At 44.8% G+C, this 26,806-nt stretch overlaps 2 protein-coding genes and 1 long non-coding RNA gene across 5 annotated transcripts in view; 1 reads left to right on the top strand and 2 right to left on the bottom strand.

Annotated features, from left to right (window-relative positions):
- Nucleotides 1-9,296, bottom strand: part of RAB11FIP4 (RAB11 family interacting protein 4) — a 91,848-nt gene extending 82,552 nt beyond the window's left edge. For all 3 annotated transcript variants that reach the window (XM_021288423.2, XM_065034911.1, XM_065034912.1), the window contains exon 1: nt 9,092-9,296. In XM_021288423.2, the coding sequence (XP_021144098.2) occupies nt 9,092-9,235 (144 nt within the window). In that variant the 5' untranslated portion in view covers nt 9,236-9,296. The remainder of the gene's footprint in view (nt 1-9,091) is intronic.
- Nucleotides 9,008-11,591, top strand: LOC135575776 (uncharacterized). Its single transcript, XR_010467065.1, has 2 exons — nt 9,008-9,291; nt 10,102-11,591. It is a non-coding gene; the product is annotated as an uncharacterized LOC135575776 (long non-coding RNA).
- A 3,757-nt stretch (nt 11,592-15,348) lies between these two features.
- Nucleotides 15,349-26,787, bottom strand: SCPEP1 (serine carboxypeptidase 1). The gene is made up of 13 exons (XM_065034923.1): nt 26,629-26,787; nt 25,107-25,252; nt 24,122-24,211; nt 23,596-23,751; nt 23,061-23,135; nt 22,755-22,827; nt 21,728-21,765; nt 21,429-21,557; nt 19,924-20,008; nt 19,004-19,117; nt 18,261-18,398; nt 16,931-17,094; nt 15,349-16,807 (listed from the first exon to the last, which is right to left on the bottom strand). Exons 1-13 carry the CDS (start codon nt 26,681-26,683, stop codon nt 16,742-16,744), a joined length of 1,329 nt encoding a protein of 442 aa, XP_064890995.1. The 5' UTR covers nt 26,684-26,787; the 3' UTR covers nt 15,349-16,741.
- Between the last annotated feature and the right edge of the window lie 19 nt (nt 26,788-26,806).

Genomic DNA, 26,806 nt, shown 5'->3' with positions numbered 1-26,806 from the left:
ACAGAAAGCATAACAGCCAGTTGCGACAGTGGGGAAAATTGCTTTGTTGTGAACGATGTTAGTGGGTCTTGCACCTCCTGACTCTCTTCCTAGGGCCAAGGCAAAATTTTGATAAGCCTCTGCTGTACTTGGGAAATAAAATCACATTTTCAAGAATTACTGGAGCTTTTTGGAGTCACTGACTTTCAGCAGAATTAGAGAAGCATCAAATAGAGTTTGGGGGTTTACATTCAAAATGCCATCAAAATTTAATCTTTTGATAGCTTCTCCTTGCCTCCCCATCTGATAGCCTGTGACATTCCCCGAGTTCATTACTGATATCATAAATAGCCTCACAAGGAAGAAGAGATTTTTGAAAGGTTAGTTAAAGTTCAGTCCTGTGCTGAAATTGCCATCATGAAATAATTACAGTGCGCACTGAGCACACACTTTGGGTCTTAAAATCCATTTCTATTCCAGGCTGGCACAGTTTCATCCTAGAAATCAGTTCTTGCATGTGGGTATTAAGATATACACACACAAAAACGGTGTAAACACCACTATCCTCTTTCACAGCCTCATGCGTTTCTCCTGTGTTTCCTTTGTGTTCATTTGCTGCTGTCCATCTGTTTGCAAGCTATACATTTGAAAAGAACATCCTTCTTCTCCCTTCCCTTTGGGATCCTTCTACCCAATTCACTCAGAGAAACCACAGACTGGTACTGATGATGGCACACAACCAGCATTATTGACAGCAGGTTCACCAAAATTAAGAAGGTATAATGACTAACAGGCTGATTGTAAAATGGGCAGGTTTCTGTCAGTAGCAAGAGTGGGAACTGTCTCTGGTGAAACCAAGAGCAGTGAATGCAAGTGTCCCTGCAGCCATCCTGTGCCACACAGGGGCCTGGAAGATGAACTTGATTTTCATATCTCATCACAGAACAAAATAAAAAAGAGAGGGGGGTAGAAATCAGACCCAATGTTTCACAACTATTATCCATGGCAACCCCTCCTCCTGCAAAAAGTGTATTTGAAATGTGTCTCTTCACACTTCTTCCCCAAAATAGAGACACTAGCAATTTCTTGCTATGAAAGCCGAGTCTACACTCCTACTGTCTTCATCCTGTACTGTAAATCCAGGGCTACAGAATAGTGCAACGTCTACAAAATGCAAGCAGTGGCAAGCACTGAATTAGGAGAAGTGCCGCTGAACAGAACATATTGCTAAAGAGCTGCTGCAGCAGCCAACTGCAATAAACCCACAGGTAATTTATAGCCACATTATTTCACCAACTCAATCAAGCAAGCTTTTCACCTGAAATGTTGTGTAAATCATTTGTGTTTATAACCACTTAGACCAACTCCTCCCAAGCTCCCTTTCCTTCCAAACAGGTGCTAATTTGCGGTAACACAGCGAGCACTGACTGACCACCAGCATTTGAACAGGAGCCATCCACCAACAAGCACAAGCAGTGGCACAAGAGACCTCTGCAACAAAGTTCTCCTAATGAGAGTCCTACAGCTTTCTGCTGTTCCAACAGCTCAAACCCCCAAGAAGGGCGGCCTTGATACCATTACTGGAGGATTCTGTACTGATTTATGGAGACAGAATATCCTGTTGCACAGGGACAAAAAGGTAAGTGCCAACAATTACAAATGGTCTCTGTGTTGACATATCTGCAGCATTTCACTTTCTGACCTGTTATTAGCTACTGTATCCTAATACGTATATCATACGGTTTAATTGGTAAAATATATTCAACTGATTGTATAGTCACAGTGAAATCACCAAGATTTTGGGACACTTTCTCAAATCTATTAGTACTGTGCAAACATATGGACAAAGCTATTTGTATCTACCCATTTGTTTGTTGGTTTTTTTCTTTAATTATAACAGAAGTGTCATTGGAAAATAATATTCCATTTTCCAATAGCCATCTGGATGCCACCAGGGAGGGTCATTTCATCAGGCAGTGATGGGACAACACCACAATGTCCTGTTTCAAACCTTCACAATAAACCAGGCACTGAGGACATCCAGAACGACACACACATAGGGAAAAACGTGAAGTATCTTCATCAGCAAATTTGCAGCAGGTATACCAGGAATATGCCCTCTTTTGGAACATCACAAAGCACTGCCACAGGCTGAAGATCATCTATAGAAAAGGAAGCTTCCCATCCAAGGGCTGCTTGCAGAGCACTGCACTGTGACTCTGCTTCCCTGCTGGATGCCGGTGACAGAGCGGCTGTTGGGAACGGCTCGGTGCTCCAAAGAGCAGCCCTGAACCAAGAGGGAAAAGCTTGACAATGCGGGTGTATGTGTGATATTACAGAACGCTTGAGAAGACACCCATTTGAGCATCGAAATGTAGGTAATTTTTAAACTGACACCACTCTAAAGGAAGAAACCGATTGGTTGACACCCCTCATTCCACCACAGCCTCTCCACTCCAGAACAGACAATTCCGGTACCTTTCCTTCTAATTTCAGGAAACCTAATAAAGGTTCTACCATTTCTAAGCTTTTCACTTGACCATCTAAAACCCTAACACTACACCCAAACTAAACTATTACAGCAGCTTTAAAATCTGAAGAGCACATTGGGATTTTCCCAGGTCTGTCCATTTGCCCTGTCTGCCTTGCAGTATTTTGACCCCACAGTTCGGTCCTGATGCCCACCCTGGGGCTGACGTACTGCAGAACTGAATTGTACACATGGTTTAGGAAGGAGCAGTACTATTTTTGGTTTAACCGCACACAAAATGTGGAAAACAGCACTCATAGTTATTCAGAAGCATTTGCGTTCTCTCCAAGTGAGGCCCTTCAATTATGTTGTGAGTAAAAAGGAACTGAGATGTATTATACAGTGCTTTGTTTACACTCACACTGCTGTTGTAAAACCATATGTTATAGTAGTAGTGATTGTGTCTGACGCTCTCTTTTATCATTCATGTGCCTAATCACACCCTGCACTGACTTAACTACGTTCAGCAGCCTATGCAAGTATCTAGGTCTGAAACCACGTGTCTCCCGAAGTACGGCATGTTTTAAGAACCGTTAGAACTTCAGCTCTTGAGCAGACAGTCTGGTTCAAAAATCAGATCAGAGATTTTAAAATGTTTGTGAATATTAGCATTAAAATCAGAAAAAAATATTAGGAAATTATATTGCCAACTACACAGAGAATAAAAACAATCACATCCACTTACCTAAACATTATAAGTCAATTAATTTTTTCTGCTTTGTTGCTATAAAAGCACTGCTGCTGAACATGAGTCAATTGTGCTAAATTGTAGGTAACAAAGCAATTTAGAAACCAAGAAAAATTCTGTGTTGGGGATCACCCCCACAAATACTATGTGGCAGTGGGTTGTTCTCTCTCCAAGACTTACCCTCCCTTGTAGCAATTTTGGATAAGTTACTTTTCGAAGCTTTATCACATAAGAGGAATAAAATCAGTACGTGCTAGAAATCTAAAACCCTCCCTAGGATTTGCAAAAGCAAATTTCTGGAGAACACTCAGACATGTCACAGATGAAGAATACCAGTTGTACAACTTAACAGCATCAAATCAAGCATGGGGAAGGGGAGAAAAATTTACATAGAAAGTATCTGGTCTTGGTAGGCAGATGAGTGCTTTAATTTCACCGGTTACATATGGAACCTTCCATACTGCACACAAAAGATGCTGTTCTGACTTCTATGCTTGATCCATATGCTTTTTCTTTACTTTTGCATTTAATTATAAGAAAACCCAATATCACTGTATGTGTACTAAATGAAACCACATAAAACGCTGGCATTTAAATATCAAGAATTGCTGTCAAAATTGTTTGCTTTTCCTTTAGGCATTAAGAACTTAATGTATCAGATCACTGACTCGTATTACAAAACACAGCGACAACCAATTCTTAACTATACATATAACCCCCTCAGAGCTCTTACCTTTGAAATGCAAACATATTACATAACAAATTAAACTCATGAGTGCCCAGCAAACCTACAGCTTCTCTCTTCATAACAGTGCTTCATAAAATGTTTGATTAACAGTAAGTACTAAGCTTGCTTTATGTCAGCTGTTTAGAAATATTAATATACGCTTAGTTTCAGGATATACCAAAAGGCAAACAAATTCACTGCTAGTTTGTATTGAATTAGGAAGGCTACAGTCACTGTACCTTGACTAATCCATAATCTCAGTACCCTGCTGTGCCATTTCAGAACTGTGTTTTTTCCAAGTCACTGTAAATGATATGAAATATCTGGGTCATTAGCAAATATAGTTTTAAGGAGTCTAAATGTGTGGCAGCCTGTTACCAGGAGAACATTATCACATGGGAGTGCTCTTTGCATCCTCGTTACATCTAGGCAAATATTTTATTTTTCCTTTCAGCAATTATTTTGAGGAAAAGCAGAGAAGAAAGAAGTCATAACTCTCTTCTGCCTCTGTTATGAGAACACTAGGTAACACCCTAATACTTTTCTTTCGATGTCTCAGTGCCAAAGTCTCTTGTTCTCATGGCAGCCGGTAACTCCAGAACACAAAGCACACTATCAAGAAGGTATGAACCAGCTGCTGTCACCATGCACTTTGAAGTAAATTTGCAGTGATTCCATCGATTTCCGGGTGCAACTCTGAACTGGAACACTACAGCTAGAAGCCTGAAATTTGCCCAGACCATTCAGAAAGACCCTATGGCAAGCGGTGAAATTACACTCCTGGTCTTTACAGGACAAGCTAGTTCTGGAGTGGTTACAGCAGAAGGGCTGTGTTTCCTGTGTTTAGAGCACGACTGCATCAGGTGTCCCTGAGAGACACCCAAGAGTGAGTCAAAATGGAGCATCAGGACTGTCATTGAGCTCAGCCAGCAGCCACCACCCGCAAGCACTTGAGGCCGATGCCTTTAATTTCAGCCCAGAAAGAGGATGCATGGAAGCAAATAAAATTAGCAACAAACATCTCCCCATTTCAGTCGTTTATTTTGGCCAGAAAGTTTCATTTGTTCACATGAAATATAAGAACTTGTTTTCAGCTACTTCTGTTCTACAACACTAGCAGATCATTGACTGCAAGTGAATTACTGTCCATTTACAAGAATAATTTATACTTGCCTATAGATTTTATTAGCTGCTCAAGTTGCCTCTTAGGTATGACACTGCTTCAAATTGATAAGCATCTCTTGGTCTCTCCATGACAAAGATTATTGTCTAAAAGCACCTGTATGGTTTGCACACCTCCAAAAGGTCACTACGTATCTCAAAAAGAAGTCATCAATGCATTCAGCATGTTTCACTCGTTGCTGAAAACTGAATGTAGAGCTTAAATAGAATCTGGCATAATGAAACGTCAACTGGCACTACCCTGAAATACACATTCACACAATCCACTGCCAGAACCAGGGCTGGCTGAACACGTCACACACAACGCTCCCAGACACTCGGCTGCTAGTGCAACTATAACATCTTCCTCGTGAAAGGGAACCAGATGGTGAGTGACTCTTGGCATTTTTCAATATTATGTGAAGTGTTTCATCAGCTATGGAGCACATGCCACGCTGCCAAGTTGCTCTGGAAACAGCCCTTTGTGTCTTCCTTCAGATTTCTCCACAAACGGCAAACAGACCACTCAATGGGAAAGAAGGGCCCAAGCCTGTTATTTTTAATCACTGAACCAAAAGTCTCATCTAGGAGTTTCTGTTGTCACTGGAGATAAAAAGCACCTCTGAAGAATTTATTTCATCTTTGGGTGCTGTTACACCCTCTAAGTGTTCAATTGCTCATCAGTGACCATGGAGGAAGATTAATTTAGACAACTCAGTTAAATGCCTAGAGTCAGACGGGATGAACAGAGGTCAAAATGCCAAACTACTTAAAAGCACAAGTTCCACAACTATTTGCACAGGAAAGCAGTACTTGACAGCTAGCCCGGTATGCTGTTAACTCTGGCACCATAGCAAGAATTTAGAGGCATGATTCTGCGCCTGGCTCTGACAAATTAACATGGCCAAGTCATTTCTTCCTCTAGTTGAACCACATGCCTCGTATGGCAAAGCAAAAGGTCGCAAGCAAAGTTGCTATAAGTGCTTCTGTAGCCAGAACACACCGTACCTCAACCGCTGTTCTGCTGCAGTGGGCTCCCAATAACTGCACCGCAAGAAGAGGATTTCAGAATGCGTGGGAAAGGCAGAATGAATGAGGTACAGCACTGATGGTGCGGTCTTAAAGAAAAAAAGCAAAGCATCAATCTATTAGAAGCAGAGGCCTCAAGAGGCCACTAAAAGAGTAAAAAAGTTAATCAGAAATGCTACAGTTTATTGTTTCGACTGTGCAGGTAAGGACTGCTTTGCTTGAACAGAAAGCTGCTGCCTTGCTGCAACATTTTGCCTTGGGGCAGTTTTCAGAGAGTTGTTACCTTTCAGGACTGATAAATTTCAGCATGTTGACTACCGGTGTGCACGCACACACACACACACAAAGAAGAAAGGAAATGGAAAAAAATAATAATAAAAACCAGAAAAGGGTAAGTGCCCTACACAGTCCAAGGCACAAGGCCTACTGAAGTTAGTATTAAGAATCTGTAGACTCCACACTTTGAATGGTGGTGGCCCCGAGGAGGCAGAGGTGGAAAGCTGTGTGCGCCAGGCTGGCACAACTGAAGGGACAGACGCTCTGTCATCTCATAAACATTACCCAGGGCTGCTTTTGGTAGGAGTCAGAACTATTCAGGCCACAATGCTATATAATAGGATCCTTCCTGTGGCCAGATGAATTATGTAACCAGAAGAAGCAAATAACTTACACATGGGGAAAAATGAGTCTTTCACTGATGCCAATGGAGAAGCTTCTTTTGAATGTGAAGTGGAGGTGGATCAGGCCCAAGAAGTGTAGCATGTTCAAACGTATAGTTAATTTTCAATGACAGTAAATAGATTATAACATGTAAAAATGAACTGCTCTATAGCAGTGTCTCCTCAGTTTAATTTCATGAGATGCATTCCCACACAGAGCTCATTAGGTTCCTGCAGATGCAAGGCTGATAGCACTGTGATAGCTATATGGGAGAATAGATTCTCACTGTCTGCAAACATCAGCTGTGATTCATCACACATAACTCTCATTTCTAACAAGACTTAAAACCAGACTAGCTCACCTACAGTGGTTGTTTCACAGTAACCCTGCACTTGGAAAATTGATTCTGTATTTCCCTAGCAAGCCTCTTTTGGTGATTTACAAATGCCATTGACTCAGCTGACACATGCTCCTTTGAAGTCAAGGAACTCTAGCCAATGAGTACCATAGACACAGGGAAGCAAAACAGAACAATTTATGTTATAAGTTTGATAGATACATAGATAAGACTTCTCCGTCCCAGTTTTGCAAATATCTTGTTTGAACACTGCCAATTACAACTGAATGAAATGCAAAGCATGCATTTCTCAGCACCAGTAATCTCTCCTGTACCTGCCCACTAGACCAGACCGTCCTGACACCTCAATACCACCACTGACAGCTGATACTTTTCTACTGCAGTCATTGTCAAGATCTCCAGTTTTCCTTTCTGTTCCATTTAAATATTTTCCAACTAATACACTCCAACCTAAGCTTATGAGATGACCACTTGGATCCTCCTTTGCATCTTAGAGAACCTGCTCCCCTCTCCCAACCTTAGAGATTTCTAAGACCAAAAAGGACTGTTATGATCGTCAGTGCCACACTGCTGCAAAACGGCCACTGGAATCTGACTGCTCTTCCTCAGTGCTGCAAGAGAAAGCCACCGATCTGCCTCCAAATAAACGCTGTAGTGCAAAAAGCAATTCTGATGCAGTGTTTCTGGCAGTGAGGATTTAAAAATAGTTCTACTAGTTTACATAAAATTATACAACTTACCAAGAGACAAATAAAACCAGAAATCAATAAAGCTCTCTACTATTACTCATTTTTTCTCCTTATTTTGCTGGTTAAAATAAGAAACTCCAGCTTCTCATTAAGAAAATGTTTAACAGACCTGTGACTATCTGCAAGCAATAAGCCTTCTGTCTCCTGGTCTTCTGATTTCATTCACAAGCTGTGTTTCATTACCAGCAGTAAGCCAAAAATAAGTAATTTGCTCCAATGATTACTGTGAATTCACTCTGGTTTTGCTGCCTCTTTGGCATCCCTTTATACACCACCGTTTTATTGGCTTCTCACATTAATTTGTTGTATTGTACTTTAAAAGGCTGGCTAATAGTGGTTTTACAAGTCTATCCTAGTCCCAGTCTTAAGAGTTCTCCTAGGGAAAAGAAGCATTTCTTGCTGGTTAATTTTGTTGGAGCTGCAGCTCTTGACCGAATCACTTATGGGAACTGTTTGAAACCAAACACATGTCATTACCCTCATAGACACTGGCCTGACCCCACTCTCATTTACTCTAATGCCACAGATGTGCACTGGTCCCAGCAACACAAGGGTTCCACTGGGACCCGCGGTGTGACTCCAGATTTACGCTGTGTCACGGGGGGGCTGGATGGGGTCCAGGTGATCACCTGGGGGTTTTCGGGTGCCCTTGGGCTGGTGCTTCCCTGCCCGTTCAGACCTTTGCACCTCACCTGCCTGGGGCCTGGCACCCCACTGAGGACAGAACTCAGTCAGGATGGACAAAACCCTTGTTGTCACCAGAATAAATACAGCTCCCCAAAAGCACAGCGACCCTCCGAGCTCTCTGGGCACGGGGCAGCCCGGTCCTCTGCCCCAGGGAGCCCGGGAGTCTGGGCCGGCCCGAGGGGTGGGGGAGGCTCCGGGACCCCCTGAGAAAAAGAGAGATCCGGGCTGTCGTTAGGGAGGACTCTGCGGGAAAGGGCGACCGGGTGGCCCTGAGGGAAGGGGGCTCCGGGCCGCCATGGGGAGGGTTCTGCGACGCCCTGAGGGACGGGGGGAGTCCCGACCAACCTGAGGGCACGGTCGGGGGCTCCCTGGAGGCCGGGGAGAATCCGGGCAGCGCTGAGGGAAGGTGGGTGGTCCTGGCGGGGTCTGGCCAGGCAGAGCCGTTGCCCGTTCCCTGCAAAGCGGGAGCAGCAGGTGAAGTTGCGCGGCTGCCGAGGCAGCGGGCCGGGCCCGCCTCACTCACCTCATCCCCTTGGCCGAACTGCAGCCCCAGGGCGACGAAGTGCTCCACCCGGATGAAGCCGTCCGCATCCTCATCGCAAACGTCGAAAACCTCCTTGAGCTTCCGCAGGAACCGCAGGAGGCTCGTGGGCTCCATCGCGGGCATCAGCGGGAGGCCGGCGGCGCGGCCGCAGCAGCCATGATCGCCCGCGCCTTCAGCGGGTGCGTGACATCAGCTCGGGGAGCGGAGCGGGAGGGACAGCGAGGAGGAGGAGGGAGGGATGGAGGGAGGGATGGAAGAGAGCGGAGGGAGGACGCGAGCCCTGGGCGGAGGGAGGGAGCGAGGGAAGGGAGAACAATAGGGCAGAGCTGGAGGATGGGGAGGGAGGGGGTGGTGGGAACCCGCGCTCGGCGTGGCCGCCGCCAGGGGGCGCTGCAGCGGGGGAGAGGGGCGCGGCGGGCGGGAAGGGCGCGAGGGGCTGGCGGGCGGGAGGTGCGAGGGCGGCGGGGAGTCCGGGGACAGCGGCGATGGGGAGCGGCCCTGGGAAGGAGGGAGTGGGGCAGGGGGAGTGAGGGAGGCAGGAGGAAGAGGAGAGCACGCTCCCCTCCAGCAGCTGGGGGACAGCAGGCCTGACAGCCGCTGGGTTCCTGTCACAGACGCAGTTACAGTCCCTTCACTGTTCCACACCTCAGCCCTCCTCCTCCCCGCCACCCCAAATAAAACACCAGTCACACTACAATTTCTTCTGAGAAAAAGCCATCGAGGTCCAGGCCAGGGGGAGAAAAGCTAAGTGCAGAGTTAAGGGACAATTAAGGAAAAGGAGGACGAGCAGCGTGTGACAGGGCAGAGCTGTGCAGATGCTCCTCGTGGCCGGGCTGGGTTTAGGACAGACACTGGACACCCACGCTTTAATGAGACACAGCTGGTAACGAAGGGATGTCACTGCCTTTGCAGGATTCCTCATTAAAGCACAGCTGTGAGCCATGGCTGGGTGTTAATGTGATCTCTGCTCTGTCCCTTCTCTTTCTCAGAGTTTCTTGGACTGCTCGTTAAGCCCACAGCTGTGAGCTGCCAGAGGGAAGCCCAGGAGGGGTTCTGGTTCCTGCACTGTGCCCCTCACCAGGGATCGCGGGGCAGCATCCTGGGGAGGTAGGAACACTGGCACTCAGGTACGTGCTGCCTCCCGCAGCACTTCTTCCCCAGCGGGGCTGCTGAGCACAGGTCACCATCCATCACCGAGTGACGTTCTGTAGGTGATGGATAGAGCTGCCCACCTAAAATGACCACGAAAGTGAGCAGGTTTTGAATTGAGACAGTATCCATTCATTTGCTCCTTGCAGTAAGAGAGGCCCATAGCAACCCTGAAAAGCCCATGATTAGAGCTGGCGAGTCGAATTAATCTATTTTCTAGAACCAATAGGAGTGTTCTCCTCAGGAAGTTTTGTTTCTTCCAGCACAAGTCTCTCATTCCTTTTATGTGCAAATTCAGACTGATCTGACATCCCTGTAGGCTGTAAGTCAGCTGTCAGTCACCACCACAGGGACAGCACACGCTGCACTAGCGACACAGCTCCCCACAAATCCACCCCCCGACGCAGATGAGGAGCCGGTTCCAGAGCCCCTGCCACCTTGACCTTTGCTTGGTTTTACAACAAATACAGAAGGGTTCTCCTGTTCCCTTTCTGATATACAAAAAGGTCTTTCCAAACTGGGGGGAAAAAAAAAAATATCAAAGTGCAGAGATCAGATACGACCCTTGGGAAGCAAAGAATTTAGGAAGAGATGTGAAGAGATCTGAAAGAGAAAAGGGAGGCAAAATATTTGATCAGGAAACTTCTCTGAAGTTGTCTAGTTAGAGCAGGATTCTTAAGATGTGTGGATGTTTAGCTTTTATCTCAGGACCCTTGAACTCATATTCAAGTTACATGGGCATCGAGCTTAGCATATCCCTTAGGGGCATCTATTCAAAGTATTCAAAAATCTGTGAGCTGTTAGCCCTCAGAGCTGTGGAAAGCACACCTATGTGGAATCAGCTGCCGTTAGTCTAAGTGCTCTGAAGTGGAGTTCAAGCTCTTCAAAGCTTGAGAGCGCACTTTTATCATTGTCCCACCTTGCTTGCTGAGATAGCCTTGGGGTGCCTCCTTGCGCCATCTGACTCACCTCCCTGTGCGCAGATGGGCAGCTGAAGAGAGAATTGGGATGTGAGGGGCAGTCAGTTAAGGTCTAGGATAAGCTGGGGGCGCCCCAAGGGTGCTGAAATCAGGATGCTGAGCTGAACACGTACCACACACTTGCACTGGTAAGGTACAGTTTGTAAAGCCAAACTGAGGAGGAGGTCAGTTCTTACTGCCAGTGGATGTAGCTGGCATCACTCCTTGCTGATCTCTGCTTCTCTGGTTCGCGGTAGAACAGATCTGCCATTTTTCCTGACTGTATCAAATACTTGTTTAATCAGAGGTGTTTGGCAGCTTCTTCATTTGACTTGTGCGCTGTGTGGAATAAATACTTTGTATGCTGTAAATCTAGTTTTCTGAACCTGAAATATGACTAGTGGTAGTGCTACTGTATTTGCCTGTTAAAAATGAATAGTTCAAGAGGAAACATTTCACTGAATACCGCAGGCCATGGCTGTCATTTGCACGATTTGGTCACAATCAGCTGCTTTTCCATCAATGTCACTTCCACTTAATGTAGGAAATTGTAATCTGCTGTCAGAAACAGCATCTAGGGACTGCATTCCCCAGGCTGATGACCTTATCTACAATTCTGGTTGCGTTCCAGCATATAGTAGCAACATCTTGAGGCCTGGCCTCTCAGAACATCTTCATAGCACAATTTCTCTTTATAATATACATAATGTAACCCACGTTGAATATTTGGCTTCTAACAGTCCTACTGTATTTTGAATCAAATCGTGTTCCTGTTAACTTAATTCGGTGTGGCACAGAAGCAAGATACTTGATTTTTTTACTGCCATTTTGTCTAATCTTTTTTTCAATAATAAAAAGTTAAAGAACAACAACAAAACCGAACAAATTTTGTGGAAATGTATCAACAAGGAAGGATCTTTCTTTGAAATTTTCTAGTTGCTAAAGGACATCACCTTGTAAAAGTTTTAGTGGATTAATTTCACACAGTATGAATGCTTCTCGATTTCAACAGCACTCCTACCAGATTATGCACCTAGACAGGAAACTGCAGTTACCTCAGCAAACACACCGATGCCTTATTTCTTTATTCTTACAACACACATACTACCCTCAGAGACATCGATCAAAAGGTTTTAAGGATAGGCAAGGAATGCACCATTTGAAAAAGCACACGCCTAAGTAGAAATCACAATATGGAATGGTGTGTTCTGGTTTAAGCAGGCTAATTTAGCTGTTATTTGCAATTATAAAAAGGCTTGTTGTAATTGAGGTTGCGCTCACAGAGACCACAATATCTGTTCTCATGAAGTTATTACTAAGATCAACTTAGAGGTACTCTATACCAGTTCACATAAAACCATTTCCACTGCAAATTCTTAGGAATAACCTCATGTTTCCAAGTGCTGAGCAGGTGTTTCCAGGGGCAGCACCGAGCGCCAGCTGTTCCCGTGGCATTTGCAGGTCTCCTGACCCCACCGCGTGGTTACCCACTTCACTGCACCTTTGGCACCAGCCAAGAGAACCCATCGCTGGGCACCTTGCACAGGGCAGCTGGGTGAGGCTACTGTGGCTGGTAAGAAAAACCATGTGTAATCCAGAGGTGAATGAATAGCATGGGATAAAGCAAGTTTTCTTCCTGTTCCAAGACATCCCACAGTCCTTCAAATGCCCTGGGCCAAACCGCTCTTTCTGGTGCATTGCAGAAGCCTCCCTGTTGCCTCCTCTTAGAGGGGAAGGACAGAACCCCTCAGCTTTTCTCAGAGGAGCTCTAAGCAGTTGGGTAGATTTACATTTGCCTCAGCTTATAACATGCAATGGCATCTGGCAATGTCCTGAAAGCACTAATGGTGCTGGAAAGCATCTGACAGCTGTCAGGCCACTAGGTCGCTTCTGTGCATCAGGGGGAGACCGTCACTCCTTCACAGGAGACTCTGGGTATGATGATGTGTTTCAGACTCCAAGACAACCATGTAAAAAGGAGACCTAGTGCAACAGCTACACTCAAGTTATTTTCAACTCCTACCCCCAAAAGAGCTGTCAAGAGACAGACAAACATTCCTCTCTGCCTCCAACAAGCAAATATTAACAGACCTAAGCCCCAGACTCTTGGAAGGGAATTATTCCACCCCACAATTTATTAAAAAAAAAATCTAGCAAATCATCTAGCAGCTGTTAAAGTCTGAGGGTGCAGCAGCCAGTGTATTTTCTTTAAGCTAACTCACCCATGATATATGAACCATTCACTAAGTTGTCCCTTCCTGCTTCAAATAAAGTTTCTAAAACGTTGCCTATTTTGTCCTATTCAAGATGGACTCCACAACATCTGAATAAATATGTTCCAGCTGCAATTTTATTATAGCTGACTACAGGAATGTAATTCCCAGATATTGCTGTATTTAGCAACGAGATCTGGGACAGAATAATAAAATTAGAACACGATATACTACACTGATGCTAAAGCCAAACAGTGATTACTCGTTGTGTCTCAAAACAGATTGTGTAAGCTGAGCCCAAGTTGTCTGACTAATGGGAGATAAAGGACAGAACAAAAACATTTATGCAAGAGAATGGTCAATATATGAAATTTTTAAGGGTGCTTTGCTTTCCTTGGAAATACTTTACGTGAGGGGTTTGTAAACTGAGATAGGCTGAAAAATCACTGCATTAGGCCACTCATACCAATACACCTCTGCTCCTGCAGATACATCCAACATAGTTTCCTACCACCCCAATCAGCAGCCAGCTAAAAGAAAAAAAAAATCCCCCCCAAAGAGTGACCAGAATGATGCATTTTTTCCTCCACAAGAGCTAAAGCTCCTTCTTAACTACCAAATCTATTATACAGCAAATACCAAAAATCATTTACAGAGAAATCTTGTGAGGGTAAACTGTGCTACACTCCAATTCTCACTATTCCTTCCTCACTGTCCGTGGGTCAGATAAATCACTGGCCCTTTTCCGAATCCCTCCTGGAAAACATGAACTCACCCCAGAGTTCAGCAGTGTCATGCAAATGGTGCTGCCATCCAGCAGAATGTCTACAGGCTAATAGACATAACATGACAATGAAAAAGTGCTCCAAGGTTTCCATCTTGCCTCAGTACCCAGATGTTCTTTTGTTGCAGCTCTGAATCCCAAGATAAGCAGATGTTGCAACACTTGAAAATGTTCATCTTCTGAAAATAACGCACACCTACATCCCACCGTTAAGCCTCAAACTTTAAAGACATAAAATCGATGAGCGCTATGTGCCAAATTCCCTTTAGAAATAGCTTATGTGATTCACTCTTCCTACAGCAGAAATATTCCATGTCAGATTAGCTACATCAGAGACAAAAATTGCCTGCACAGATACCCCTGTTGTGGCAAACGGGGCAGATCTCATCTTCTGCGTTCATCTGTCCACAACAGCCTCAGCCTCTACTGCACAGGAATCTTATAAATATTTAGAACGATTCGCTCTCAAGGATTTGTCAAGTGACAGCCCTTATCTGAAAATAGCATTCTGCATGAAATCAAAATGGACAAAGTATGTCAGTGCTAATCAGATACACTGCGGGACTTGAACTCCTCTCAAAGCAACCAATTTCTTACAGCATCTGCTGGACAGGTGACTTACCTCTGTGATGATCTGGATCTGTGACGCACCAGTTACAAAGCCTTTGGTGAAATAAAAGGAAGGAATCTTCCTTGATATTAAAGGATTGCTGCTTTTTTGTTATTTGCATTTAAATGGACGCTATTTAAAAGCTTGTCTCCACAGGCAAGTCATTTTATTCTAACATGTTTAGATTTGGCATAGCCCCTAAAACCAACAAATGATTACCACCAGCCTTCTTCAAACCATCTTTTTTTCCTCACAAGCCATCTCTTTGCCAACAGAAAAACCTGCAGAAGCTAAAACAAAGCAGGACAAGAAACAGATGTCTCAGGCCTATCACTGAGCACAAGCTCTAGGCGGTGTGAATGAACATCCCATTTGATAAAGAAGCTTTACAGTCCTGTCCCCTTCCCTCTCAACTGTGACTGCATCTGCTCCCTCTGGCAGGGCCTTTACACCGAAAAGCCAAACCAGAAAAGATGTGATTTTCAAGCAGTGAAATCAATGTGATGCCCAAGAGAGAGGAATTAGATTAGACCCATTGTATTTATTGCAAAATCAGTTAAAAAAATCTGGGTTTGCATTGCTAAAGTTCTTAAGAACACAGTTCAAGCAGAGAACACGAAGAAGAAAAACAATTATTAGGTGCCAATACTCCAGCTGCTGGGTGATTGCGTACGTGTTTACACAGCATTATGCCTCAGTCCTTGCTAAGCCAACACTATCAGACATTTCATGACAGTTTCTGTTGCTGGAGTAATTGAGGGGTTGCTATTTATTTAGGATTCTGACAGCTGGAACAAGCTGTTGTGTCTCCTATCAGACACCAACAAGCAACAGTCACTTTGGGCTCCGTAGCAGAAATCAAATGATGTCTGACCAAGTCTCCTCTTGACTGTGTACTATATTAAAAATATATATTTTTTTTTTCAAAACAATAGGTCTCTGCAAGATTTTAAAAAAGCTCTAGAAAAATATGAATCAAGATACTGGTTCTTGTTTGTCTGCTACTATCTTTCAGAATTATGCTATTATTGCTCAAATAATGCTTTCCCTTCCACTCTCCAGGCCAAGCTCAGAAGGTTCTAAGAGGTTTCTGTCCATTAGGACTCTCTTCTGCACAAGAACAGGGTATTAACAGGGCTCCTGCTTCAGCGTTCAGGAAAGCAGGAATTCCTGCTGGATGTGCTTTATGTGTTAAGTCTAAAGGCAAAATTTGGGTAATGGTCATTAAAGAGAATGAAAACAAGAAACAAATGGTCAAATAAAAAAGGTCAAATCCTCCTTTGGGAGGGAGGTGTGTTTTTCTCTCTCCATAGCACAGGAAGCCTGAAGAACCTCGTATCCTAACTCAGGCACCTCAGCACGATGAGATGGACTGTAATTCCTCTAGGGCAGCTCTTCTATCCTGGCATCTCCGTATCTTCAGCTTGTAATCCAGCCAGGTGACTCAAGCAGAGGCCTGAGGACAAAGGAAGGAACGTTCCATGGCCTTACGAAAGGTTGGCTCTCTGAGAGGAACAAACAGCAAACCTGTCAGGACTCAAACCATTTTTGTCTTGGTGTGTGAACAGAAAAGAGAACGTTCAGGGAAGGGCAGCTTTTTACGAAGTACGAAATCCTTCCAAGTCAAAGGCAAAGGCTCAGAGCTGGTTGAGCTAATGATTTATAAGAGTGGACTTTCCTCTGGAAGAGTCATTACAGTGTTAAGGCAGCAAAACATAGCTTACAAATTCAAAAGCAACAACTCATTCAAGGAAAAAATGCCTTTCCGTAAGTGGCCGTGCACATTATCAGCAAGATCAGAGTTGCTATGTGTCCAAATAGCCACTGTTCCTCCTGTGGCTTATTATTCTGATCTCACATTCTGCAAGAGCACAGACATTGGGCAGGAGGCCATCCCAGCTGGCCTCCGCTTCCCTAGAGCTGCTGCTGGGTCACCATCCTGACCATTTTCAGAGCCATTTCTCCTTGATCGGACGGTACCTAGCACAGAGAGGAGAGCACACAGTGAGCAGCTGCTATAAGGAAGCAGACAGCAAGTATGTATACATCTTTAGTGTTCCTGCTGATTACGGTGCATCCCACCCCAAGAATTGTTTTATTTACCATGTGCCCAGCCTTAAGAATCCAGAAGAAAGCCAAGTTCTCATAGGCCTTGTGGAAAGCAGCTGTCTCGGTGGAGTCTGGAGACACATAGAGTGCTTTCCACCTTTGCTGGCTGAATTGGTCCAAATTAGGCCATTTCAGTTTCCGTATCCACGCCTCCTGGCCTGTTAGAGATAAGAGATATGCTTGATTACTGGGACAGCAACTTGAGAGTCCCGGTTCAGCTGGACTAGGTACCCACACAGCAGTGCTAGCAGAACAGCTCTGTGTGCTCAGATTCCAAACCCCGTTTTTCTGTGCTTAAGAAAATGTCCACAGCTGTGTTCAGGACAAGCTGGAACAAACCGATGAAGGGAGAACTTTTAGCCTGTCTCTGAATTACTGGAAGAATTTACATATTAACTCAAAATGTGATAAACTGAAGCACCACTAACTGCTAATCTGTTTTGACAGCCTAAATACTCTGTTTCCTGATATATTGATTGCTATATTGTTCATGAAGGGCATCTGAATATCTAAGTGGGCAGAGACAGACGAAGGATAAAGCTTTTCACCACACAGGAAGATGTTTGCACAGTCGGTGACTGCAGATTATTTGAATCGATAAGAAAAGGTGAACGGAAGAGAGCACGGCAGTCTCGCAGCACGAGGCATTTCAGCAATACTTGGCCCGGCTCCCAAACTGCCACTTGATCGAGCTGGCATCTTGCAAGCAGCAAGGGACAAACAAAGCCCTTGAGTGACCAGACATGCAGGTGCCTACACAGGTTTCTGAGCAGCAGGTGTGATCACTCTCCAGCTGCACCCTCCCTCATTAATTACCAACACCCTTGTTCCATCACCTGGCACTGCGCTCTCTGCTGCAGGTCACTGACCCGCATTGTGCACGCATCTGCAGAAAGATACGTCCCAGAGAACAGGATCTTCAAGGCACAGCAGGAAAAGAGAGAATAATCTCCATATATGTATTCACCTATCCTCATTCTTCATTTGTAAACAAGCCTACATACATACATATATGTCTATCCAAAAGAATGAAGTGAATTATTACCTACGTACTTACTTATGGGCTTGACTGAAAGAAGCAGTTGTTGATGTTGCAGATCCATTTGCCAACAGAACAATGGAGGTAAAATAATTGTCTATCTTAGAGGGATGTAAACAAAACATACTAAGAGCTGCTCACTTCTGACTGTAGTATTTAACAGTTGGCAGTTAGGTGGGAGATTTGCACAGAAGACTGGACAGATCCAGGTACCAACATTACTGGCAACTTCACATTCTGCTTTTCACATGTGCTGTTCCCAACCCCAATCAAGAAGCCCCTTACCCATGGTGTCAACAATGAGATCCAGCTGCCCATTGTAGACTGTAACACTGACGTTGGCTGCCAACAGCTGGTCAACAATATCGATGACAGGTTTCATGAAGTCCTCAGCCATGTTGTCAAAGACATCTCTCGACTGACCTGGTTGGAACCGGAAAGAAGACAAGTTTTAACTGATATGGAATGTCACGCCCAACCCGGGAAAGAAGCAACTAAGGCTCCTAAAATGCAGCTCATGGCTGCATAAAACCAGTCCTCGCTCAAAGTAGCAGCCGGTAGTTTATAGGCCTGAGGAACTAAAGAGAACACAGCAGCCATGCTCCCACTGGAGCTCACACACAGCTTTGTTGCTTCTCACTCCTACTACACACACATACAGGGTGCTGGCATCAGTCCTTTCTGTTTCGCACCCTCCCCTCCACACCATGCAGCATTACACGATACCAGATTTCTGGCAGAGAGAAACTGCCCGGAATTTCAGCCAGAAACCAGCTGCTGAGACACAGAGGATCTTCTTCCTTCACCTGTATTTTCAGCTGCTTGACTAATGATGGATACAAGCGGCAGAATCAGAACCACGTCTGCTCCCACGAGCCTGCCCCATTACATGTTCATTTCTGAGAAAAAGTCCTCTTCTTAGGCCCAATGATAATGACAATTTAACGTGTCTGCTTACTATGGGAAAGCATCTTCCTACAGACTGCGATAATGCACTCATTAGATCCACATAGCAGACAGGAAAGTACCTCCCCATTTCACACAGTCAGGAATGATTTTTAGCTTCTTTCTGATGGGTCCATTCATCAACTCATTGAGGCTGTCCTTATGCATATTTTTGACATGGCGTTGGTAAAGTCTTACTGAAAAAAAGAGGACACACTTTGATTAGTGGCACATTTGAGACGGTTGTCCTGCACAGATAACAATTTTCAGTGTGACAGTCATGGCCAAACTCTTCTCTAATGCAAACGCAACACCAGAGAGAGTTTTGCTTACTTTTACCAGAAACCACTGAAGTCAACCCTTATTTAGGTCAGGGGATGATACCAGGAGAACTCAAACATCCATTTCTACTTTTGGCTAACAGCACTTTTTCAGGGCACCAGCTTCTGCTTTAGCCACTTGCTACAGACACAATTCCTTTTCCCCAGCAGGCCAGTTATTTTTGAGCTGCAGTGCTTTACTTTGGGGAGTTAATTGTGCCATTCATCTTCCCTGCTGAAACCAATAGAAAGAGATCATGAGCTTGAAAGAAACCCTATACATCTGTTTTTCACACTGATGCATAAACATCATGGAGTCTAATCAGACTGTTTATATTGATGAGACATTTTTGTGTCCTAGCTTGAAGACAGAAATTAAAGACATTAAGAGGAAGTAACTTAAAGGTTAAAAACTATGTCACAATTATACTGAATACTTCCTTGGAATAATTTGTGCAGGATGTATAGGTGGAGGTGTAATCTACAGAAGGGTAGTTCCACATTCCTATTTATCCCTATTTATGCAAGAGCAAACAATTTCTGCTCAGAATATCAATATTCTTTGGATCTGAAGGCCCCATTTAAAGGATGTGCTAAATTGAGGCGGCTCCCGCTATCAGAGTTGAAGGTACGCGAATGCAAACATAGGGCCTCAGAAGCTCAAGTACTTATATGCAACTTACTGAGATGGAGATTTTCTTGTTCATCTAATTTTGTTTCTGGAACCTCCTTTGTCATGATGTTGTAGAAGTTCACATTGTCTGTGTTCTGAAAACACGAGATAACAAAAACATTTCTCAGATATGAGGATCACATTCTTCTGAAAAAAGAGATAAGTAAATCCTAAGTAAAGGACTTTGCGACCTGCCACTTCACCCATACATCAGAAGGTTTTATGGAAAACCTTTGGTCTACAGTTGCTTTGGGAAGTGGGGAAGTTTTCTCAAGTCTGTACTGTTCACACATGGGTTCTGCCACAGATGTTATTTACACCTCTGAAACAGATGTGAAGCCACAGGAAGCCTTCCACCCAAATGACTGCAGATTCTCATCGCTCATTAGGGAGCTGCAATGCCAGATGATGCTTTCAGATAGTCCCTTCTGCTAGATCTAGTCTAGCCTGACGCTGCCTCTTGCTCAACATCCTCCAGCCTACAACCCTTTGAAATCCCAAATGCTTCCTCAAGAACATGGTGATAAAGATCAGCCACTCCTCTTTTGGAACTGAAGACACTGACGAGTCCAAGGACTGTAGACTGGCAGCTCTGATCCAGACAGCAAATTGTCTGCATCTGAAGGACACGTGTGATCAATGTTGCCTTTACAGAAGTTACTCCAGATTCCTTTGAATTTTGAAGTTCAGAAACCAGCTCACAACAGCAACCCTAGAAGAACTGAAGTGCCCGCACCCCGACTGATAACACAACTGGGAGGAGAAGACAAGCAGACTTGAAGAGAAAGGCAAAATAGGAACCACAAGTTCCTTCAAAAGAAGTGAAACCAACTATGTGCAAGGCTCTGCCAGTTACAAACAAAACAAAACAGAGTGAGAAAGGGAAGCAGCTCCAGATTAGTCTTTCAGTTTGAAGAAGCCAGAGCATTACTTGTACTAAAACAAAACCACAAGGAAGAGTGAGATTTTGGAGCAACCCTTCAACAGGAAAAAACAGAGTGAACCTTTATCTTTTAAGCTGGAACTTGCTAAGTAACAAGATGCAATAACCCACAGTAACAGGACATAACTTGAGGTTCCTTTCCACCCTGTGCACCTACTGTAGTTCTTTACACATCTGTGCTTAACTTGAAATCTATGTGTCCCTGGATGCCCTTTTCAATATGCAAAACAAAGCTTTTGAAGAGACATAGTGCTTTTAAGTTGAAACCAGGTTCTGTAGAAATCAATGGGACTAGTTGCATGCTAAAAATTAAGCACTTATTTAAGTGATTTGCCAGGTTGAAACCTTGATGCAACACTGCAGGCCCATGTGGGTCACCTTACCCACTGCCTCCTACAATCACCCAGTGGTACGCAGCAAATGGTGCTTTTACATCAGCGCTGGGATGAAACAGATACTGGTAGAAATGACTGGGCAGGATTCACACCATCCTAGTGCTCATAGAAAGGATAACCTGAAATTGTGTCTGCCCCAGGCACCAGTTAGTTATTGCTGCTGGTCAAAGATCTCACCTCTTCAATGACTTCTTCAGCTTTGCCCCAGAGCTCCGTGGCCAATCCATATTGATTTTTATTTATTGCATCCATTATTTCTTTGGCAACAGCAGTCACCTCTCGTAGACCATTATCATCAAGGAGAGACTGGAAGATAAACACACAAGAGAACAACTTCAATTATAATTTCACAGACATTTCTTATGCATTTGAGGTTTTATTCTGGCTAAGAGCTAACCTCAAAAATCAACATCCACTTATACTGGAGGGCAGTACAAGTAACCAGGTGAGGACCAAGAGTTTAAGAAGGTACTTACTGTGCTGTAAAGGTAGGGCGCCCAAGACAGCACAGAGTCTAAAGAAACAGAAAAGATTTCAAACATCTACGTTTCTGACATACGATTTCCTTTACTTTTCCCTTATTGTAGCAAGAATGGTTGTGGCAAAAATATATGGAGATGAATTAATTAGTAAAAAGAGACTGTCAGCTCAGTTTAGTCCTAAGATTATATACCACAGAGCACGTTCTTTACAAACCAATAAAAGCACTGCAATGTCACTATAACCCCTTAGGCATTAAACAGTGAAATTTATTTAAAGCAACAGATGTGTTCTTACCAAACTGTTCTCACCCCAATGCTGCAGAACGTTGCTGGAACACGGGGGAGATCTGACAGGTGAACAGGCATTGTCTAAATGGATTTGTTTGCAGAAACTACAGAAGGGTGGAAATCTGGGTATAAACCAAATCTGGTTTATAACAAGTTTGTTTATAAGGTGTCAGTGATCAGCTGATCCCAATACAGACAGGGGTTTGCTCGATACTGTCCTGTGTTGCAGAGAATCTGTGCAGCCTGCTCTTGCGAATCTCACTGAAGGACAGAGAGCCCTTTAATTTGTTTTTTGTTTGTTTCTGTTTTTTAACCTCCACCAGACACACACCCTATCCCTACCGTGTCTGTGAGCACATCAGTTCCTCAGCACAAGGTCTTCTTGGGAAAAGAGAAAACCTCAGTTGTGACCTTGTGAATCATCTGGTGGCCACATGTGAAGTGCAGTTCTCTTACCAAACACCCCGGATGCTGCAGATGCATAAGGACATTTCACCAGCACCCCACTTGACATGCCAGCACGCTGCTCACTGACTTTGCTCTCTGACCTTTCATTATCTAGATATCTCTTCAATCACAGCTTGCAATATTGAAGTATTCCTTTTTGATCTACCCAACTCACTACAGATTTAATTCACTTGAGGCAGGGCTGGCATTTTGACTCTAGGTACTTGTGGAAAGATAAAACACCGAAACAACAAACTACCCACAGTCTAAGGATTTTTAAACATACCCAAAGGAGAAATCCATGAGTCTCCAAGAGCAGTCCCCATAAAATTGCACTTTATGGTCCCTTTTTGAACAGCCTTGATGAATAACAGAAAAGACAAAACCAAACAAATCACAAAAAATATCATTAAAAAAATAATAATCAGCTTTTAGTTAAATAGTCATTGACTCTAGAACCAGTTTTCTTTAAGTAAAAAAATAGGTAGCAGTCTGAATTAGACAACAGGGACGATGTATTGCAGGAAATACAAGTACTTGTGGAATACCATGTTTTAAAGTGAAAAGTGACCGACATCCTCCAATTACTCACCTCATGCAGCTCTAGCGCAATCCCAGCAGCCATTTTACCGCCGTAGGATTCAGAAAATATGTAGAATGGGATGGTCTGGAGAGACAGAAGCCACACAACAAACCCATTGGACAGAGGGCAGGAGAGACCTTCAACTGCCTCCCGCAGAACCCAGCTCTGGCTCTTCACCTCCGCTATCATACACTGGATGTTTCTATGATTCTAACCTGCAGATAAGATTTACGTAACATCCTGGTGTAATTAGTGGGGGGAAGTTTTGAAGCAGGCACTTCAGTATTTTGGAACTGAAACATCCATGATCCTACATGCTTCTCGGATTGCCCGATGGACAATAATCCACCCCACTGCTTAACTAACGAGCACCAAATTCAAGACACCACTTCTGAATTGTGGGAGTAAGAGGCAGAGACCCCCACCAAATGCATGTTACCTAGCAGAAACACTGCCCATCTGGAAGGCTGTTCACCAATTCCTTTTGAGATCTGTTCAAAGCCAAATTAAAATGTGATTCTAACCAAGAACTCAAATCACTTACCTGGAATTCTGTTCTACGTGTGAAGAATTCTCCAAGAAAAACCATCATGTCGGAAACTACTGTGGTGAGGTTTTTTGCAAACAAGCTGCAGTCATCCACATAACTGAATCCAGTGCCCACAGGATTATCCACAAACAAGATACTGGCTGCCTGCAACTGTACAAGCAGAAAGAGTTTGTATGAAACCTCAGTTCAGCACCAGCGCAAAGCTGTTTTGATGGCACAAATGTTGAACTGAGCCACTGAATCTCTGGCCCTGAAAGAACTTGCAAAAAAAAGAGGTGCAAATCCAAAAGGGAGAATGGTGCAGGTGAAAATTGTTTTCAGGTCTTTCAATTTGCCCAAGCTGCAACAAGAAAGGCACCCCGAAAATCCCAGTGATCCAAAGGCAGATCACCCACACGATCTAGGGAACTCCAGAGTAGTAGTACAACTATTCGTAGCTCAGAGCACAAATACATCTCTTTGAATAAACTTCCAATAAACATTTGCAATCAGTAATTAGAAGCTGAACATTCTACTATACCCAAGTTGTATTTCTCGGTTTCATTTCTTTGTCTAATGGACCAATCTCTTCAAAGTTCCCAAATCCACAGCCTGAAGCTCCTGGACCTCCCTGTGGGGAAATACCAAATGACAAATAAGTTAAAAGGCAGCATGATAGAGATAGGAGAGAAATGAAATCAAGCCAATAAGTAGAATGACAGACTGTAATTTTTTTAAAATGGCTTTTGCACTACATGTTAGTTTGCCATGCAGGCTCTCTTCCTCTTCCTCTTTCATTATGTGTACACACGCTACTTCTAAAAGCAAGAATTTAAACAGAAAAGCAATTACCCACTTGTCAAAGCACCTAATGAGTTGAATGCTGTGTGGTGCAGTTTGAAAATCCTTCCCCTTATTCCCTTAATACTGAATGCAAGACTTGGCCATCTACAGAGGTTTGCAAGTCATTAGTTCTATCAGCATTCTACTCTTAAGAAATAACCCAGAAGGAAAAAGAGCAAGTCATCAAGTGATTATGTTCAACGTTAACTTCTGAATCGTACTGCTGGAAGTGGACGTGGAGCACACCCCGCTGCCTTTCATCAAACTGTGATTGAACGGGACCAATCTCCAGATGATCAGTCTCTCTTAGTTGTTTCCATTTAGAAATCTTTCTAAATCTCTGATCATTTTATCTACTCTTTCTCTGGATATTGTTGAGACCACAAGCACTTCAGGAAAGGAGCTGTGACGCTACAATGTACTTGCGCTACCGTTGTATAAACGATAAGAACCACCTCTATTTCTGCAATTTAACTTGATGGAGGGTGAGCAGTTGAAGCACCCCACAATTGCAAAATGATATTTACATCATTTCTTCCCAACCCGAAAACTTCTTTTGCAAAATGAATCATTTAGAATCGGAGAATTTCGAATCCTGTTTCTGTAGAGCTGAAAGATATGCATCAAACCAACCCAGGCACAGATAGAAAGTTACTGTTTAAGTGTCTTTCACCAAACTTTACCTGAAGCCACAAGATGAGAGGTAATTCTGTGAAGCCTTTGGTTGGGTTATTTGCATAGTAGAGCCACCAGAACATGTGGGCCTTACTTCGAACTTGCACATACCCCCACAGCTCCTTGGGCTCTGGGGACTGCCTCAGAACTACGCCTAGGGGAGAAAGCAACAGAAAATCAGGCAAGGAAAAAGGATCAGCTTGGGGTTTTCTACCAGATTTGTTCCAAAATATTACATTTCAATCTTGGGTGTGATAATTAGAAGTGCTTCCATTAAAAAGATTACTGTAAGAATCCTGCCTATACTTACACCCACAGACATCGCTGAGTTATCATCAATGAATGAACTTAAGTGTGTAATTAAGCGCTTCATAATCAGAGCCTGATGTTACAGTGGCTGCTGAAATAGCAGCCCAATAGCTAGAAGTTTTCCTATCTGGGAAACATTTCTAATGTTTTCGAGGCCTGGGCTGAAAGCACAGCCCCAGTAGACACGATGGAACAACTCACACGGCTTCAGGGCCACCAGGGCTCCTTCAGGGATCCAACACTGACCTCAGTCGCTGGGATCAGTGATTTACAGTCCCCAAGAGTAAACAGGCAAATGGGTCAGTTCTAAATGAACCCAAGATCTAAACCTAAACTCAGTTTAAGTCTGTAGAGTCTCATCAACTTAAGCAGCCAGGCTATTCTGCCATCTGGGATACAGACGCTTTCCCAGAAAAAGGCCTTTGAAACTACATCCCATAATCTTCTTGATCACGACAGAAGGCAGCAGTCCACTGAAGAAGCAGCAATAAGGCTTTTCCAGGCCACAGCGCCTGGTCTGTGCTGATCCACAGTGCTGAACAGGTCATATCAGTGTGGCGACACCGTTCCCACCAACCCGATCTGGCTGTTTGCCCCTCGCAGCCCCCAGCCCACGGTCTCAGCGACAAAACGCTGCCCACGAGCAGCAGGACAGGGACCTGCGCTCCTGTCCGCCGCGCCAGCCCCACACTAACCTCCCGGGTACAGACACACTGGTGGGCGCGGCTCCTGCACCGGCCCTCCAAGGAACAGAAGAGGGTCTGGGGGTTTTTGGGAAGGAGGTGACAGCTCGGGGTGTAACAGCCCTGGGAATCGCTGCCCTAGCTTATGGAGCCGGGACCTGAATTTCCAAGTTCCTGCTCCAAAAAGATTCCCTGGGGCTCCGGGGAGCGCAGACCCCAGTCAGCCGGCTGGGAGGAGCGGTCCCAAGGTCACGATAGTCACGACAGTCCCCGGCAAAGACACGGCCACAGCCCTGGCTGGGGCCACCTGGGACCTCCCACGGGCCTGACCCCGACCCGCTCCCGCCGGCGCTTCTGTCCCCCGCGTCCCGCCCGGTCACCACCCCGGGAGGCTCGGAAACCTCCGGCGCCTCAGCCCAGGCCCTTCCCGGTAGCGGCCGCGGGACACGTCGTGCCCAGAGGCCGCCGCTCCGCCACTGCCCGGGCACGGCCGAAGGGCAGAACAACCCCGTGTCCCGTCGCGTCCCCCGGGCCGTACCTGCTGCCAGTCCCGCCAGCCCCGCCAGCAGCAGCGGGAGCAGTCCCGTCCCCATCCCGCCAACAGCTCCCGGCGCCGCGGCCGCGCTGTCACGTGCGCGAGGACCAGCCCCGCCCCGCCCGCAGGGGGCGTGGCCAAGCCTCGCGCGCCGCCCGCCCTTTTTGTCCCATGCGTGGCG

Source organism: Columba livia, chromosome 18 (assembly GCF_036013475.1).
Source record: "Columba livia isolate bColLiv1 breed racing homer chromosome 18, bColLiv1.pat.W.v2, whole genome shotgun sequence".
NCBI classification, from domain to species: Eukaryota; Metazoa; Chordata; class Aves; order Columbiformes; family Columbidae; genus Columba; species Columba livia.
Note: the sequence above shows the minus strand (reverse complement) of the source record. Positions and strands in the feature narration are given on the sequence as shown.

Bases quoted from the DNA above. Each gene is read 5' to 3' on its own strand.
- SCPEP1 (XM_065034923.1), bottom strand. From the start codon at position 26,683: ATGGGGACGGGACTGCTCCCGCTGCTGCTGGCGGGGCTGGCGGGACTG. The intron at 24,212-25,106 runs GTAAAGTTTGGT...ATTTCCCCACAG, and splicing joins CTCTCATCTTGTGGCTTCAG to GGAGGTCCAGGAGCTTCAGG. The intron at 21,558-21,727 runs GTAAGTACCTTC...TTTATCTTCCAG, and splicing joins CGCCCTACCTTTACAGCACA to TCTCTCCTTGATGATAATGG.